The sequence below is a fragment of the Opisthocomus hoazin genome, chromosome 11 (assembly GCF_030867145.1).
Source record: "Opisthocomus hoazin isolate bOpiHoa1 chromosome 11, bOpiHoa1.hap1, whole genome shotgun sequence".
Lineage (NCBI taxonomy): Eukaryota > Metazoa > Chordata > Aves > Opisthocomiformes > Opisthocomidae > Opisthocomus > Opisthocomus hoazin.
The window spans coordinates 11,211,432-11,226,508 of NC_134424.1; the positions used below are offsets into that span (position 1 = coordinate 11,211,432).

The window sequence follows — 15,077 nt, forward strand, 5'->3', positions numbered from 1 at the left end:
CGTAGGAACTACTGCAACCACCATCCCTCCTGGCTGATCAGCGTTTGGGAAACAGGGCTGGCTGAGCCATTCTGCCCAGGGAGGACTCTGCTCACAGAAAGAGCAAGAACTGAAGTCTTAAAAGGCCTTAGCAAGCAGAATTTTCTTGTTGAGGAAAGCTTCAGCTGAGAGACCTCATTCCAAAAGGGAAACTCAAGTATCTATTACAAACTTCTTTAATAATCCTAGGTACGCAACAGAACACTAAAATAGTCCAGAAGAGCACAGGTAACGAACTATTCATTTAGCCATGGCTGAATCATCAGGAAACATGCACTGAGATGTCACTGTGTGTTGTGTAAATCACTCTTGGCGCTGCAAACGTACCTGAACTAACATGAGTGCTCAGATAAACACCTCTGTACAGCTGTGCTCATTTTATTCAAACTTGTGTATTTGCTGCCTGCGTTACGACGACAAAGATTTAGCGTAAAGTACTGAACAGATGATGTGTACAGTCCATGTTCTAGTGTCTTCCTGGATATTGCCTTCAGCTAGCTGAAGGTACAGCTATTACTCCTGCAGCCACACCTTCTGGCTTTGGGGTACACATATGGTGCAGCATGAAACTACACGTTTAGATCAGTGCCACAGTGGAGTGATGATTAATCCAGGATTGAGGGAATATACAAATCTGCCCTCCTAATTATTATATAGACATAGTTAATTACAAGGTTGTTTCCTTAATTGAAATTATTCTGCTGTCACTTCACATCTGAGGATTTAGCAAGGAAGGGCAGAAATAAGAGGACCACAGTAAGCACTCGTAACGGTGAGTTCTGCCAGCTGTACGACCCTGCACACAGAATCTGTTCCTGAATCTTCCAAAGTCCCTACAAAGGATGACATCCAGTTATTTGCACCTTGGTATGCAGCACACCATCCAGCTCTCCTCAAATTTCATGCTGCGCATTTCAAATTCTCATTTATCACAGATTTATTTACTACTGTTTTTATTGACTGATTTCTTCTTCCCGTGACTCTAGGCAATGCTAAAGCTACCTACTATCATACTTCTTTAAATGGGTGGAAAGCAGATCTGTTTAGAACAATAAACAATCCTTGTTTTTGTATTCTCTTATTTATTGTATAAAAGTTTAGCCTTGGACCTCTACTCATTTTTGATGCCACCAAGTACAATTCAGTGAGTGCTGCCTCAGCTTACAAGTTTAGCTGCCTAACATGCAGCATTTTAAAACCATGCTCATATATATAACCCACATTTTCCAGTGATGCGGAGTATCTAAAATTCAGCCACTCACAGAATAAGGGAACCTAACTTTCTGTAGTTAAACTGAAGGAAAAAACAAAACAAAACCAGAACAAAATCCTCTGTGACTACTGCCAGCAAATTACAAATAGACCCATTGTACTACCCCTTCCCCTTTAATTGCACACTTGTCTCTGATTTTCGTCAAGCTCCTGCAAGAAGTATAACCTGTAAAACTATCTGTGAAATGAGAAAATTAAATATTACAGATTTGAAAAAATGTATTGATCTGTAAGTATACTTCTTGACGCAGCTAAGTGTATGGGAATTTTTATCCTGGTTCCCAAGCCATCAGATCAAACAGCTTCCCTGACATACGCTTGTTATTCACTTTACACTCCAAACAATATATAAATCAGCAGTGGTCCTTCCCCAAACCACCTTTTGCATACTTCATGTAGTGAATCATCACAGATCTTTCCTAATATTGTTTATTCAGTCATGTTATAATAGCATCTAATGATACCAAACGGAGTTGGCGCTTCATAGAGCAAATGTCCCTGTCCCAAAATTCAATATTTGTCTGGATGCTAAAGTCTTAGGAGCTTACAGTCAAGAACTCAAACTCTTTTAATACGGTTACTGGGCAGAAGAAACTAGAAAGAACTGACAGAAAAAAAGTATATACCCACAGCAGACTGTGTACTAAATACAACTTAGTCATTCTGAAATGCTGACACAAAGGCATTATACCACGAAGTGAGCTTGTCGCCCCTTTGTCTGCAAAGGTTCCACAGAAGTGCTCAGAACAGGAGTTCCACATCTGATTTGCTCATCTGCTACCATCACAGGGAAAAATCTATTTCTTATCACAGCAATACCAGCAACTTTGTGGTAGGCCACACACAGATACTGACATTTAGCTGTTTAGACAAGCATTTTTCCTCCATCAGCCATTCTTCATCCTTCCTCCTTTATTTTGGAGTGGTTTGCATAATGCCATTACCATTAATGCACCTGCTTAACAGCACCTGCTGTAGAGTAGCATTTCAATTTCCATACACAACAACACTGAAAAAAATAACAAAAATCGGAGAAAGTTCCAGTGAGACACTAGTAAGGATAAGAAAGTGATTGCTCCATAGATCATTACTAAAACCACAAAATACCTAAGGAATGACGGGTTAAGGAGTCTGCACAGAAAGGATAACCGGCTTGCATCTGCAGAATGAACATCATCATACCTAATACACCTCTGTATTTGAATCTTTTTTCCCTGCCTGTAAGCCTCTAATGACACAGAGCTATCAGTAACAAATAGCTACATCTCCAGCAATGCCTTTGGATACTTCATAACAAACTGTCCTAGGAAAAAATTACCACATGTAACTTAAATGTATTTTAAACATATCATCTGGCTGTACAGCCACATTGTATCATGGTAACTTTAATCCTCCTTAGTTACATGGCCCCTGCTATTGGTCGCACTGCAAGTAACTGCATCTAGAATTAAAAAAACACAAAACAAAACAAAAAAACAACAAAACAAAAACTTCAAGGCAAATATTCCTACCTGTTTGGTAAAATTACTCCTAATATTTTATGTATGGAAGAAATGAGAAGAAAAATTATAAAGGATTACACATGAAGTGCTTTGATCAACAATAGATTAAAGGAATCATTTGAACAGAAAAATCACAAATACAGCTCCAGAGTGAAAGTCACTGATTGGCATGATATACAAGACTAGACAGTAAAAGAGTGAAGCAGGGAATGAAATCAACAGATGAAACTGTGGAATTTCCTTTGCTTGAGGAGTTAAAAAACACAATGCATGACAAAGATGGGTAACATGGAGCCTGCAGCAGCAGATGGACGAAGTCTTTTCAAGTTTTCCAAATATACAGGAGAAAGCATAATGAGAAATGCTAATGCAACTTTATTTGGGCTTGTACTCTAAGTACCTGGAGTGCAAGTTTATTTTTATTAATCTAGTAAATCGTGGCAATTAATTAGAGATCAGTTCCCTTTAAGTATAACGTAAAGTACTGGCAGCGTAATAGCAAACACAGCGCATGTCACCGCAGTGCTGTAAACAGAACTTCTCTTGATTTGTGTTTCCAGTCTCTGCTCGGTATCACACAATTCTAAAATCACGTCTCTCACGGCAGAAGCCTGGCCCTTACCCTCCACTGAGGACCTTGGCACCACTCTTTCCACAGGTCTAGAATGAACTGCCAGTTTAACACTCTGCATCTCAGAAGTCATCTGCGCTACACCTTCCTGCAAACTGTTCAACTGCTGTTGTAAACTCCCTAGACACGAACTGACTTGTTTAGTGTAATTTAGCTGTTCATTTAAAGGAATTAAAAGAGAATCTATTTTTATGGAGTCATTCCTGTTTTCTTTCATTAACAAAGTGCCTTCTTTTGCTTCCTGTGATGTCCTTGTTTGCAGCACATTTTTCAGGTCTGCTATGACGTCACTGAGATCCTTCTGCTGTAAGTAATAGCTGGAGGCCTGCTCTTTGATGGCTTCTTGCAAGTTTATTGGGCCCTTCTGTGCTTCAAGCACCAAGACTTTCAATTCTTGCAGCCTTACTCGATTAACATAGGTGGAACCAAGAACCCCTATAATGGCTCCCAGTACAGAACCAATAATAGACCAGTTCTTCGTTTTTTCAGCTCTTGTTCGCTCTTTCTCATGACTTTCCCTTACAGCTGCAGAGAAAAGAGAGAATTTTTCTCTCTCAGATTCTTCTGCATTTAAATACGCAGCTCGGTACCTCTTTTCTTCCTGCAAGAAACATAGTGATTTGAAGGAGAAAGTACAATACGGAACTATAAAGTCTAAACTAAAAAAAAAAAACCACCCCAAAAACCCAGTGAAGAAGGAGGAACGGAAATTAAGAACATCCATTAGTTCTGTTTCAGAAATTTTCCTTTTAATGTGGGATTTTCTTTATTAATCCTACTTAAGTCAATGAGACGTCATTTTAAGTCAAAACTGAGAAATGGAAAAGGTCATCAGAAATCACAGCTGAAGAGCCTCTACACAACAGTCTGTCACATGCTGACGACTGATAAGGGGTATGAGTGGGCAAGGTCTTTCTCTCCCCATAATGTACACTTTTTCAGCCCTGCTTACTTCTCTAAACACTACCTTTACCACGCTTCTCCCTTTCAGTTCTAAACCTCGTAAGTGGGAACTGAAAATAGGACTGAAAAGGATGTCTGGGATAGGTTCATCTCATGAACATACACACTTCTTACTCCTCCGCATTCTCTTTCTTACCCTGCTCAGAGGTAAATGTCTTCCCCTTCTCCCTGCATCTCCCAGAATTATTCTCGTTATTGCGAGTGTGTATTTCTTTTCTAAGATGGCACTATCACGTTACGGACAGTGGTGACTTGAGTTTTCTCTTTCTCCACAGTCATGCAGAGCTCTATTCTTCTTTAAGCCTCATCCACGCAGACCTGGTTCCTTATTTAAACAACCACAGCTCTCTAGTTCTTTCCTGATGTTCTACTCACTGATCAGGAGCCCAGTTTAAGCTCAGGCATTGGTACCCACTCCTTGCCTGAGCTCTGCCATAGGTGTACCTGCTTCCAGGCCCGCTCCTTGTTGTTCCTGCAGTTTCATCTGGATTTCCTGGACTGACTTTGGCTGCTACCTCATCTTCATCTCTTACTGATGGACTGTTATAAACAGGCTCCTGTCACCAGCCCTGCTTGGCTCATCCAGCTGAGGTGCCGTAGGACTGCGTCCTGTTGGTGAGGAGACTGCCCCAGCCTGCGCTGTGGTCACCTCATCCTCTTGCTTGCCCTCCCTCACGGAGCAGTCTTGCTCTTGCTGCTCTCTGACAAAAGCTTTACTGAATTGCCTTGGTGTTGCAGCCACGTAGAAGGCAGCTGAGTGTTCATGGATTAACAATCAGAAAGGAGCTTCTCTCATCACGTGGAAGGTTAATTCACTAAATCCCAGCTTTTTGTTGACGACTCAAGAACAGGTAACCGCTACAACAATTAATTTTCTAGGCCCACCATCTTCAGCTTTCTTCTCCGAATTTGCTACCCTATTTCAGCATTGACATATACAATTTGCATAGCAGATCAAACCATCAGTAATACTTAACTAAAACAAGTATCATAAGAAATTAACTCAGATCACTGTACTTCAGAACTGAACTGCCTCTGCAAAAGCAGTCACTAGTGACGGAAGCAAAGCACAGAAGTTTTCATCACAGCTGCCAGTGCTTAAGTACCAACAAATTACCTGCAGCAACCTGTGTTCCAGAGTAGCCAGTTCCAAATACTGGGTGTCATCCCGAGAGACCCTGTCTAAGCGGTCCCGAATTTCCTTCAGTTTGATCTGCTGGGCTTCTACATTTTCACGAGCCTCTCGTACTATCCCCCGAGCTATCATAAAGACATTTTCAGCCTGAGAAGAAAGAGTATTTATTTTAGAGACTTGTGAACAGATCTAAATCACTCATTATATGAATTTGGGGAAAAAAACCCAAACCAAAACAAACCACACTACATTTCAAACTAAGGAATAAGCTACATTTACCAATATGCATAGACTAGAACACACTCACAGCATCTGTGCAGACAGTCAAGGTAGAAAAAGAGACATGATTCTCCTTGGAGGATCTTTTTTGCCTCACAGTCAGTGCTTCTACTTCATATACCTTAACCCATAATTTTAAAATTTCCACATTATCTCCATGTTTACCTCTGTCACTTTTCCCTGAGCCTCTCGAACTTCATTAATTCCAACAAACTCTTCATATCTATCCCACCAACTCTTGCACATTGCAGACATTTTTTGCAGGGAGTTTTTTCCCATAACGGTACCAGCTTCTGTCAGCCGATTAAGAAGACCCGTGGCCACTTCTATCGCAGACTTGGCTTCAGGCCTCTTCGGTGCTGATGAGCAGTAAGTCCGCACTATGTGTAAATTCATTTTTGGACTCCACTTTATCAATGAACGGTGATACTGCAGACCACAGGACACTGAGGACACGCTTGACTTGTATTTCATTGGCCCCATGTCTTGAATTTAATCACTGAATAAAAGTGCTACAAGGATGAAGAAGAAAAAGAAGTTACTGAAATGCAGCTGATTAATAGCTCCTAAAACTACACGTGTACAAAGCCACATAAAACTCAAGAATGGCTAAGCCATCACTAGTTCTACACCACTACTTACCTAGAGAACTTGCCACAATTTTCAACAAATGGAAGTTCTGCCACAGCTTTCTGCTTTTCTGCTGTTAATAAGTAGTCCCACCATGCTTCTTGATTACTAATTCACTCACTGTGTGAAGAGTGATCATGTGCAGATCCAGTACCAGCAGTAGTAGCTTCAGAGTAATTTAATGCTTCAGCACAGAAGTGACTGCTGTATGGAATATTGTGTTGTGCTTTCATGCTTGAGTTTGGCGTACCATGTCATAGGTACCAACAATTCTGCAAAACAACAGAAAATGAAAAAAGACAGAGAGGGGAAAAAAATCTTGGTAAGAAAAGAAGCAGGGCTTGATCAGTCTCTTTATCTTACACTCCACAAATACACAAAGTATTGAAGAATGCAAAGACAAAAACATAAAGGACAGAGAGAGAACACAGAAGTGCCAAACTGAACACAACAACTGTTCTCATGAGACTGCCTACAAAAGTAAAATGTAGCGAAGGGCCACAAGATCAGAAGAATATCAGGTAGTAAATGTACAGCAAGGGTTGCATTTAAAATGAACTTAAAATTCTCACTTACATTGCAAAAGCAGACTGCTAGTTATGGTTTATTGCCTGTTGATTTTTAAAAAGATCTTAATTTTCTACTCAGTGTGTTACTCTAAAAACTGTAAATGGGAAAACTTTGAAGTAAGTTTTTAAATGAAGTTTGAGTATGACTATATTAGGCTTTACTTATGTAATATAAAAACATGGATTATTGAGAAAGCTTGACAGCTGTTGCACAGTTTTTAAAAAATTATTTTAAAACTGTTTTCCATGTTCATTTTAGGTGGCTAATGACATCACATGTGCAAATACAGGTATCTCAGGAAAGGATTCTTCCTACTGGAAGACATTTTTGATCAGCTTTTAGCTGACTACGGATTCTGATCGCCACCGGTTCACCGCCTGTTATGGATATTCTAACAAGTAGCAATAACACCACTGAGCACTGTGAAAATCTTACCAGACAGTTTATATGCATAATAATATGGTAGATCAAAACCACAAGAGCATGGAAATGAAGGAAGTTCTCTCTCCTTCCAGCATTGCTCATATGTTTTACCATTATAACACTTACTCTAGGTTGCAGGTCATGTACTATAACCTCAGCTCAGCTCTGTCCGTTCTAGACTGCAACATTTCCCTCTTTTAATTGCACTACTACATGAAGAGTTTTACCAACTATTCAGGTTACTGAAACAGTATAGCAAAAAGAGGGAGAAAGTCGAGCTTTCTAGAAGAATTTCTCTGTAGACAGTCGCAAACTGACTTTGAAACAAGAAAGTAACCTCAGTCTGCTCTAACAGCACCCAAGACGGAGACCACACGCCTTGTCCCCTCTTGCTTCCCCCTGTAAGAGAACGAGCCTCCTCCGCCCGCAGCCATTGGCACAGACACCGTTCCGACAGGTTTACAGCCCAGTTGCTACGCACACTGCAGGCGAACAGGACTGGCACCGGCTTCACCTCCGCCACAGACGGCGACTCGCAGGAGGGAGCGGCCCGCCGCCGGGGGCTCCCACCGCCAGCCCTCGCCGAGGCGCGGCCCGGAGCTCCGTACGCGGCGGAGGCCGGGCCGAGCCGCTCCTTCCCCACCGGGCAGCCCTCCCCGCGGAGCTCGCCGGAGCTGCCGGCCCCCGCCGCACCGCCCAGCCCCGCCAGCACCTCCTACCTGCCCGGGGCCCGGCCCGGCGCCTGAGGCGGAAGCGGCGGCGGAAGCGCTACGGCGGCCGCGCGGGGCCAGGCGGAAGCGAGCCCGCGTGCGCGCGCTGCCGGGCGAGGGGCGGCGCGGCGGAGCGGAGCGGGCACCATGTCGGGCCGAGAGGGTAAGGCCGGGCCCGGGGCCCCCCGCCCCTCCGTGTGTCCCCCCCTCGGGCCTCACTGCGTGCTCTGTCTTTGCAGGCGGCAAGAAGAAGCCGCTGAAGCAGCCGAAGAAGCAGTCGAAGGACCTGGACGAGGTAGGGCGGCGGCGGGGGGGCCCTGAGGCAGCGGGCGGGCACCGCTCGGCCCTGGCCTGGGCCGTGGGCGCTGCTCGGGCGGGGCTGCTCTCCGCCTTCACATCTCCCCCCTTGCCCTCCGCCCAGCCTTCCGTAGCGAGACCCGTTTCGTGAAACGTCACGTTTTGCGGGTTTCCGTAAAGCTCACGGCCGTCAGGTGACGCGCTGCCGCCCGCCGCCCCGGTTTTACCGGGTCTTATTTTCTGCTGAGTTGATGGGAAATGCGGCGGTGCTGGCTGCAGGAGGAATCAGGTGCGGCGGAGGGGGCTGGAACGTCCTCGCCAAAGCAGCAGGCTGCGACCTGACGTCTGACAAATCCACGCAGTCACAGGAACCTAGGACAGGATACAGATAAACCCTGGATTATCAAGTAGTGTCAGTAAATGGAGTGCCAGGGAACCTTACGTTAAATATACTTGGACGTAAGGGCCCAGAGTGTGGGTGAAAGCTGCTCCTTCTGAGGACCGGGGAGGGTGGATGAGGCACCACTGACTGGGAAAAGGCAAATAGGATGTCTCTTTGAAAAAGCAAAAAAAAAAACCCCATAGCTTCCTGAGTGAGCTGTATTGTTAGAGAAATGTCAAAACCATTGAAGTGTTTACAAGCATCCAGGTTATAATAATCTAAAAAGTAATAGCTTGTATGGATTTTGGTAAAACCGGCCAGCAAAGGCAATTCTGTTCTGTAGCAGGGCAGTGCTCTGTGTATGAGGAGAAAACCAGTAGAGTCGGGGCTCTTGACGCTAGCTCATGTAACATTCCCAAACGCAAGGCGGGAACGGGACCTCAAAAGGTGATGGAAGGTGAGCACGCCGCTTGCTGGAATGCCACGCTCTAAAAGCAGTTACTACCAATTCAGTGCCTGACTGCAAGGGCATAGTGAGTGGGGTTTTGCAAGATTTTTGTCTTTGATCGAAGCCAAAGTACTACATTGATTAGCGCCTTGGTTGGTGGTTGACTGACTGATGGTGCAGCTTATTCTCTTTGTAGAAAACAGAAAATCTGGAGGGGCCGCAGGCTGTCAGAGGACAAGACTAGTAGTCAAAGTAATCAAATTGAACAAAGTTTGAAAAAATGGATTAATTTAATTAAGCATGTATGCTAAGTCCCTTTCTTTGGTAAGACTAATCAACTTACAAAACACAGGGAGAATGACTGGCTAAACTCCAGGTCTGCCTGAAAGGATTTGACACTTAGATCACACACTGAACATAAAGAAAGTCATACAAGATGTATAAACAAAATTTTGGGTGTCAGACATGATGTAATACTATTTATTTTCCTCTCAACACTGCAATACTGCAAGCACACAGTGCAAGAAAAAAAAGCCCCACAAAAGTAGATAAATGGGAGGGATTGATTTACTAGGAAAGACATGTTAGTCTGCAAGAAAAAAACCCCAGTGGAAAACCTGGAGAGAGTAACAGAATATTCTGTTCTGTGAGGGGCAGGCAGGGGAATTAATAGGCTTGCATTGCAGCGTGGGAAGTTTTAACTAAGAAGAGTAGAACTCCCCAGTTATAAAGGTAGTTGACCCATGGACTGGATTGGTGAAGAATCTATAGAATCTAAATTGTCAGGGTCCTCAGTTTAGTTACTCCAAAATCCTGAGTGCCAGGGGAAAAGACCATGGTCCCTTTCAGCCCTGCTGTCTGTGAGGAATGTGTATCCAAGGGGTAGGGTACGGCTGAGCTCTGCTGAATGCTGGAGGCTCTTCCAGCGGCGATGCTCAGCAGCTGGCTTGCCTGTACGATTTGCCAGCGGTCTCATTAGATTTCTTGGAACTAATACAAATGTATTAAACCCTGCAAAAATAGTGACATATGCACTGAAATTTTTTTTTAATTAATGCATTTTTTTAAGTGAAAGCAACCTTTTTTCCTTACATCCTGTATAATCCAAGTTTTACTGTGAGACAGCGCTTGTGCGCTAGGCTCCCAGTATCACAGGTGACGTATTAATGAATGGTTTTAGTGCAAACATCTGTCATTCAGAGGGCAGAATGAGATTATGCCATGGGAAACGATACTTGTTTAATTTCAGAACGATCAAACATACAAAGTTAAAGTTTAGTTATTGCGTTCTGGTACAGCAAAAAAACTTCACCATAGTTCTGCAAGGTTTTGCATATTTCATAGCATTCAGCTGTCTCGCATCAGTTCAGTCAGGTTTTTGTTGCTGTTAGAACTTTACATTGGTTTCTCATTGCTTGTCAGTTGTCTTTGAATTTTTTTGGGGAGGAGATGTTAACAAACACTGTTGTTCTTTTCTTTAGACAGATCTGGCATTTAAACAAAAGCAGAAGGAGGAGCAAAAGAAACTTGAGGAGATGAAAGCAAAGGCTGCTGGAAAAGGGCCCCTCAGTAAGTGAGGTGCCATACTGATAGGGAAAATGGAGGGCTTGCTGGCTTCAAAAATTTAACGTTTTTACATGACAGAGGTAAAAAGGCATGTACCTTTTGGTTGTTTAACATACACCAATAAGTCGACAGCAGATGATAAGTAACAAACAGAGGCTGAAGTTGTTTTTTTTTTTCCTCCCCACTATGCAATTTCATCTCTAAATTACTGGTGCAGGTTCTGGTTTAGCAGGTATAACAGTGTCTCTGGCACGCTAACCTATTCTGGTGGGATGATGCAGAGACATTTCTGCCCTTATTTCAGCGTACCATCCTTTCTTTCCAGATATATTACGTATAGGCTTTGCTACAGTCCTGAAAGTTTAACAAAACCAGTACTTGTTCTCTTAGAGGATGAGTTTCTTCAAGAGCAGTAGATTCCTGGCAGAAAAAAACCCCGTGACTGGAAATCAGTCTGGCTTCAATCCTTTTTGCCTAAGTGACTGTAAAGTACGCCGTGTCACAGGAGAAGGTTTGCAGGGTGTCACTTGACGGTGCATTGAGCATAGCCGTTGTCTCGGGTAGCAGCAGATAGTATTAATGTGAGTCTGTGTGCTCGCCTTGTACTGCTCCAGCATTTGTCATGATCGGATCAGAGATGTTAAAGGGTGCACCATGCCTGTTCCCTCCAGGTGTTTTTGACCTGTGTTCCATTAATGTGACGAATCACTTCTCCATTCTGTGAAGACTGTTAAATTTTACACTTTGTTTCCTATTCTTTAGCGAGCTTTCAGTCTTGAAAGGTCCCGGAAAGACCTTTCCATCAATCCCATAGCAATTTAGTTTCACTAACAGCCTTTGCTATGCAATCTTGTCAGATGCTGTTTGAAAATATGAAATCCCCTGGATTTACTATTTACGGGAGTCCTGTTAACTTTCACAACACTGTGTTTATCCGTTTGCTTTATTACAGACTCTGTTATCTTCTTAGAGATCAAGGTCAGACTTGCTGGTCTATAGTTCTCCAGTTCTTTCCAGAATCCTTTCTGTATCTGAGGGCTATGCCGGTGGTCTGTGAGTCCTCTGACATCGTGGCTGTAATGATAAGTTTCAAATCTTAGCCAGCAGTTCTGCATTTTCACATCAGAGCTTGTCAGTGCTCTTGGGGGTAGTGCCATCCAGTCCCACTGACCCAGGATATTTCTTGTTTACTTAAATTGATCTAGCTCCTCTGATTTATCAGCAGACAAAAAATGTGCTGGGTGTGGGACTCAGGGAATGTCTTTGGTGTTACAGACTGACGCAAAACAATTCACTGAGCCTCTCTTCTCTGTCCTTACCATCCTAAACTTGTTCTGCATAGGGCGCTTCATCTTGCAGATTTCTTCGTAGTGCTTTCCTGCCATGATTACTCTGCCTTTTTTTAGACTGAAATTCAGTTATCTGGTCCTTGTCCAACGCTTGCCAAAGCAGATAGTGATTACTGTGTTATTGTGGGAGGGCTAGACTATTCCCAAGAGCCTCAGCAGGGCAATGCTGTTAGAATCATATTGCAGTGCAAAGTCTGCTGTTGACCATCAGCTCTTGCAGCCTGTCTTGCTAGAGCCTTGCTATTCTTTTTTTTTGCTTTCCACTGGTCATACGTGACAGATGCTGTAAAAACCAGCATTTACAAAAAATGCTGCACTTGTTGCAGTGTTAATGTGTTTGTTTTTTTCTTTCACCCTGCTTTAGTCTCTTCAATAATAGAAATTAAAATAAAATTTCTCATAGTTCCAGTAACTGCTTCTGTAGATCTTTGATCCCAACTGGGTGCTTTGGTTGCTGTAGGGATACTGAAGATTTTATTCCCTTAGCCTTGGATTTGATTTGACCAGACTATACTCCTGCTGTATAAGAAATAAACAATGGAGGGTGTCCATGGAGGAACAAAGGAATTGTTGAAATATTTAGTTCTGTTGTAGATTTATGGGGCATATTTGGTTCCAGAAGAAACTTGGTTTCTAATGTGAAGTTACTCATTCAGAGTAAAGTATGTGAGATCACAAGCACAGTAACACATGCAAAAACAAATCACCTGTGGGGATCTGAGTTGTACAGGTTGTGTCGTGGGGATTTGACTTTATGAGGAACTAAATTTGTAGCCAAGCTCTGTAACAGTTGTCTAACCAGTTGTGTTGTTTCTTTTGGCAGCCAGCGGTGGAATAAAGAAGTCTGGCAAAAAGTAGTTTGATCAAACTGCAGGGTAAGAAGTGATCAAGTTACTCAATGGACCTGCAGACTTCAGAGAGTCATGAAATCTTGTTGTCATTGGGGAAACATTGTACATTTTGTTTAGTCGGAATAAATCTTTTTTGTTAAGATGTGATATTTTCTCTCTTTACCTGTAGATTTTGTTTTAAAAATGGCATTACTGTTTTATACTGGAAATGAAGCTTTTACTGAAGACCACGTGTGACCTTATGCAGCCTGAGTGCATCTGCTGGTTTGGTAGTCATTTGTGAGAATTTCAACTTCTGCTCTCTTTTGACAATGGGAATCAGGGCCTGAGTGTTAAAATCTGCAGTTTTAGTCTGGAGGCTCAGGTTTAGCTGCAGGTGTCCAAGATGCGGCTGTATCAGCGCATGCTCTTGCAAGAGCTGGAAGTTTTCTCTAAAGAAAACGTTTCAGTTACCCTTCCATCACCAGCAAAGTGGTTACCTTGGGGTCAACTGCTACCCAAAACAATACTCCCTTTCACATGAGTACTTAAGTGCACTGTGGTGTTATGCCCTATAGTTCCAGTGGCTGCTGAACATACACTTGCCTTGGTCCTACGAATAGTTACCTACACCTTGTTTTTGTTGAACTTCTGCATTGCGACATCATTACAGCTCCTTTACATTCTCAGCATTGCCTTTGGGGGAGGAGAAGGGCAGTGGCAGTGCTTATGGGACTATAATTTAATTTTTGAAATGAATAGCAGTGGCAGTACACTGGGTGTGGAAGCTTCAGGGAAGGAATATGATGCTCTAAAGGTAGGAGTTAAGAGTGAAAGAATTAATGTAGGGTGCTTCTTACCTGAGTGAATGGTAATGGTGGGACACAGGTTCCCTTTCTCTGACAGGAAAGGCTGATGTTCGCTGCAAGTGGGGCTCGCTTCAGTGAACAGCGAGGCACTTCGACTGCCTCTGTGGGGAGTTACACGGGGAAGCTGAGGAGACGTGGGTTTGTAAGGAAGAGACTGAGGAAGTTGGTTGTCAGTGCACAAGGCGCTGCTGAGAGGGTTTCCTTGTTAAAGAGATGTTTCTAGAGGGCTGGGGGCGTTACCTTGAGGGTGACTGCTCGGGGGACGCACCATTCTTCCTCCTCTCAAAACGCAAGGCCCCGTTGCAGCAGAGCAGGAAAGACAGCTGCCGGCCATGCCTGGAGGGGGCCGGGGCAGGCCTGCCCTCCCCCCTCAGCGGCGGGACCCAGCCGCCCGGGGCTGACAGCAGCGGCCTGCGGGGGGAGCGGCCGGGACGCTCCCGGGCTCTGCCGCCCCCACGCGGTCGCGCCCCGGCGCTGCAGGCGGCCCCTGAGCGCATGCGCACTGCAGCCGCGGGACTCCCCGCACGCCAATACTGTGGGCGGCAGACTCGCGCATGCGCCCTCCTTGCGCAAACTCAGGAGCTCCGGAGCCCGCCGTTGACGCATGCGCACAGGCGCCGGCCGCCCACACGGCGCCCTCCGCTGAGACGTCCTTTAATTGCAGGCGTGCGGCTTGCGCATCGCTTCTCGCCGGCCGGCCGCCGCCCCGGGGACGAGTCTCCTCTCCGGAGTTCCCGGAGCCGCACGCAGTCCCTCGTTGCTGCCTGCTGCGCGGCACTACTGGCGTGGTACGGCTCCGCGAAGCTCCCACAGGGCTACAGCCACCGCTGTCCCGGCGTCCTGCCGGGTAAAGCCTCCCGGCTGCGCCGCCGCCGGAGTACGCGGCCCGCCGCGCTGCGCATGCGCTTTGGTCCGGTGGCGGCCGCGCAGCCTGCGCGCATGCGCGGTGTGGCGGGCGGCTGCCGCCTCAGGCTGAGGCGCGAGGGCGGGCGGTCACCCCTCGGGTGCCGGTCGGACCGCGGCCGCGGGGCACCCTCTTCCCAACAGTCAGAAAGTCCCTAGCCTGGTAAGAGAGACGCTTGTCTGCAGGGCCTCAGCTCGTAGTCCCGGGCTGCCTGTGCCTTGGTGTCGAGGAGCCAGGGCTCCCCAAAGAGAAGAACTTCCCAGAGCTTTCCCTGTCCC

General features: G+C 45.0%; 1 protein-coding gene and 1 long non-coding RNA gene across 3 annotated transcripts; one reads left to right on the top strand and one right to left on the bottom strand.

The window, feature by feature from the left end:
- Window positions 1-3,167: 3,167 nt before the first annotated feature.
- Window positions 3,168-8,264, bottom strand: CCDC51 (coiled-coil domain containing 51). Of its 2 annotated transcripts, none has more exons than XM_075433199.1 (5): window positions 8,164-8,264; window positions 6,464-6,723; window positions 5,987-6,333; window positions 5,525-5,689; window positions 3,168-4,045 (listed from the first exon to the last, which is right to left on the bottom strand). In XM_075433199.1, exons 3-5 carry the CDS (start codon window positions 6,302-6,304, stop codon window positions 3,269-3,271), a joined length of 1,260 nt encoding a protein of 419 aa, XP_075289314.1. In that variant the 5' UTR covers window positions 6,305-6,333; window positions 6,464-6,723; window positions 8,164-8,264; the 3' UTR covers window positions 3,168-3,268. The 2 variants fall into 2 exon arrangements, with proteins under 2 accessions (XP_075289314.1, XP_075289315.1); XM_075433200.1 differs by lacking the exon at window positions 8,164-8,264 and adding an exon at window positions 7,926-8,131.
- Window positions 8,228-13,194, top strand: LOC104329971 (uncharacterized). Its single transcript, XR_012765276.1, has 4 exons — window positions 8,228-8,317; window positions 8,394-8,449; window positions 10,763-10,850; window positions 13,020-13,194. It is a non-coding gene; the product is annotated as an uncharacterized LOC104329971 (long non-coding RNA).
- Window positions 13,195-15,077: the final 1,883 nt, after the last annotated feature.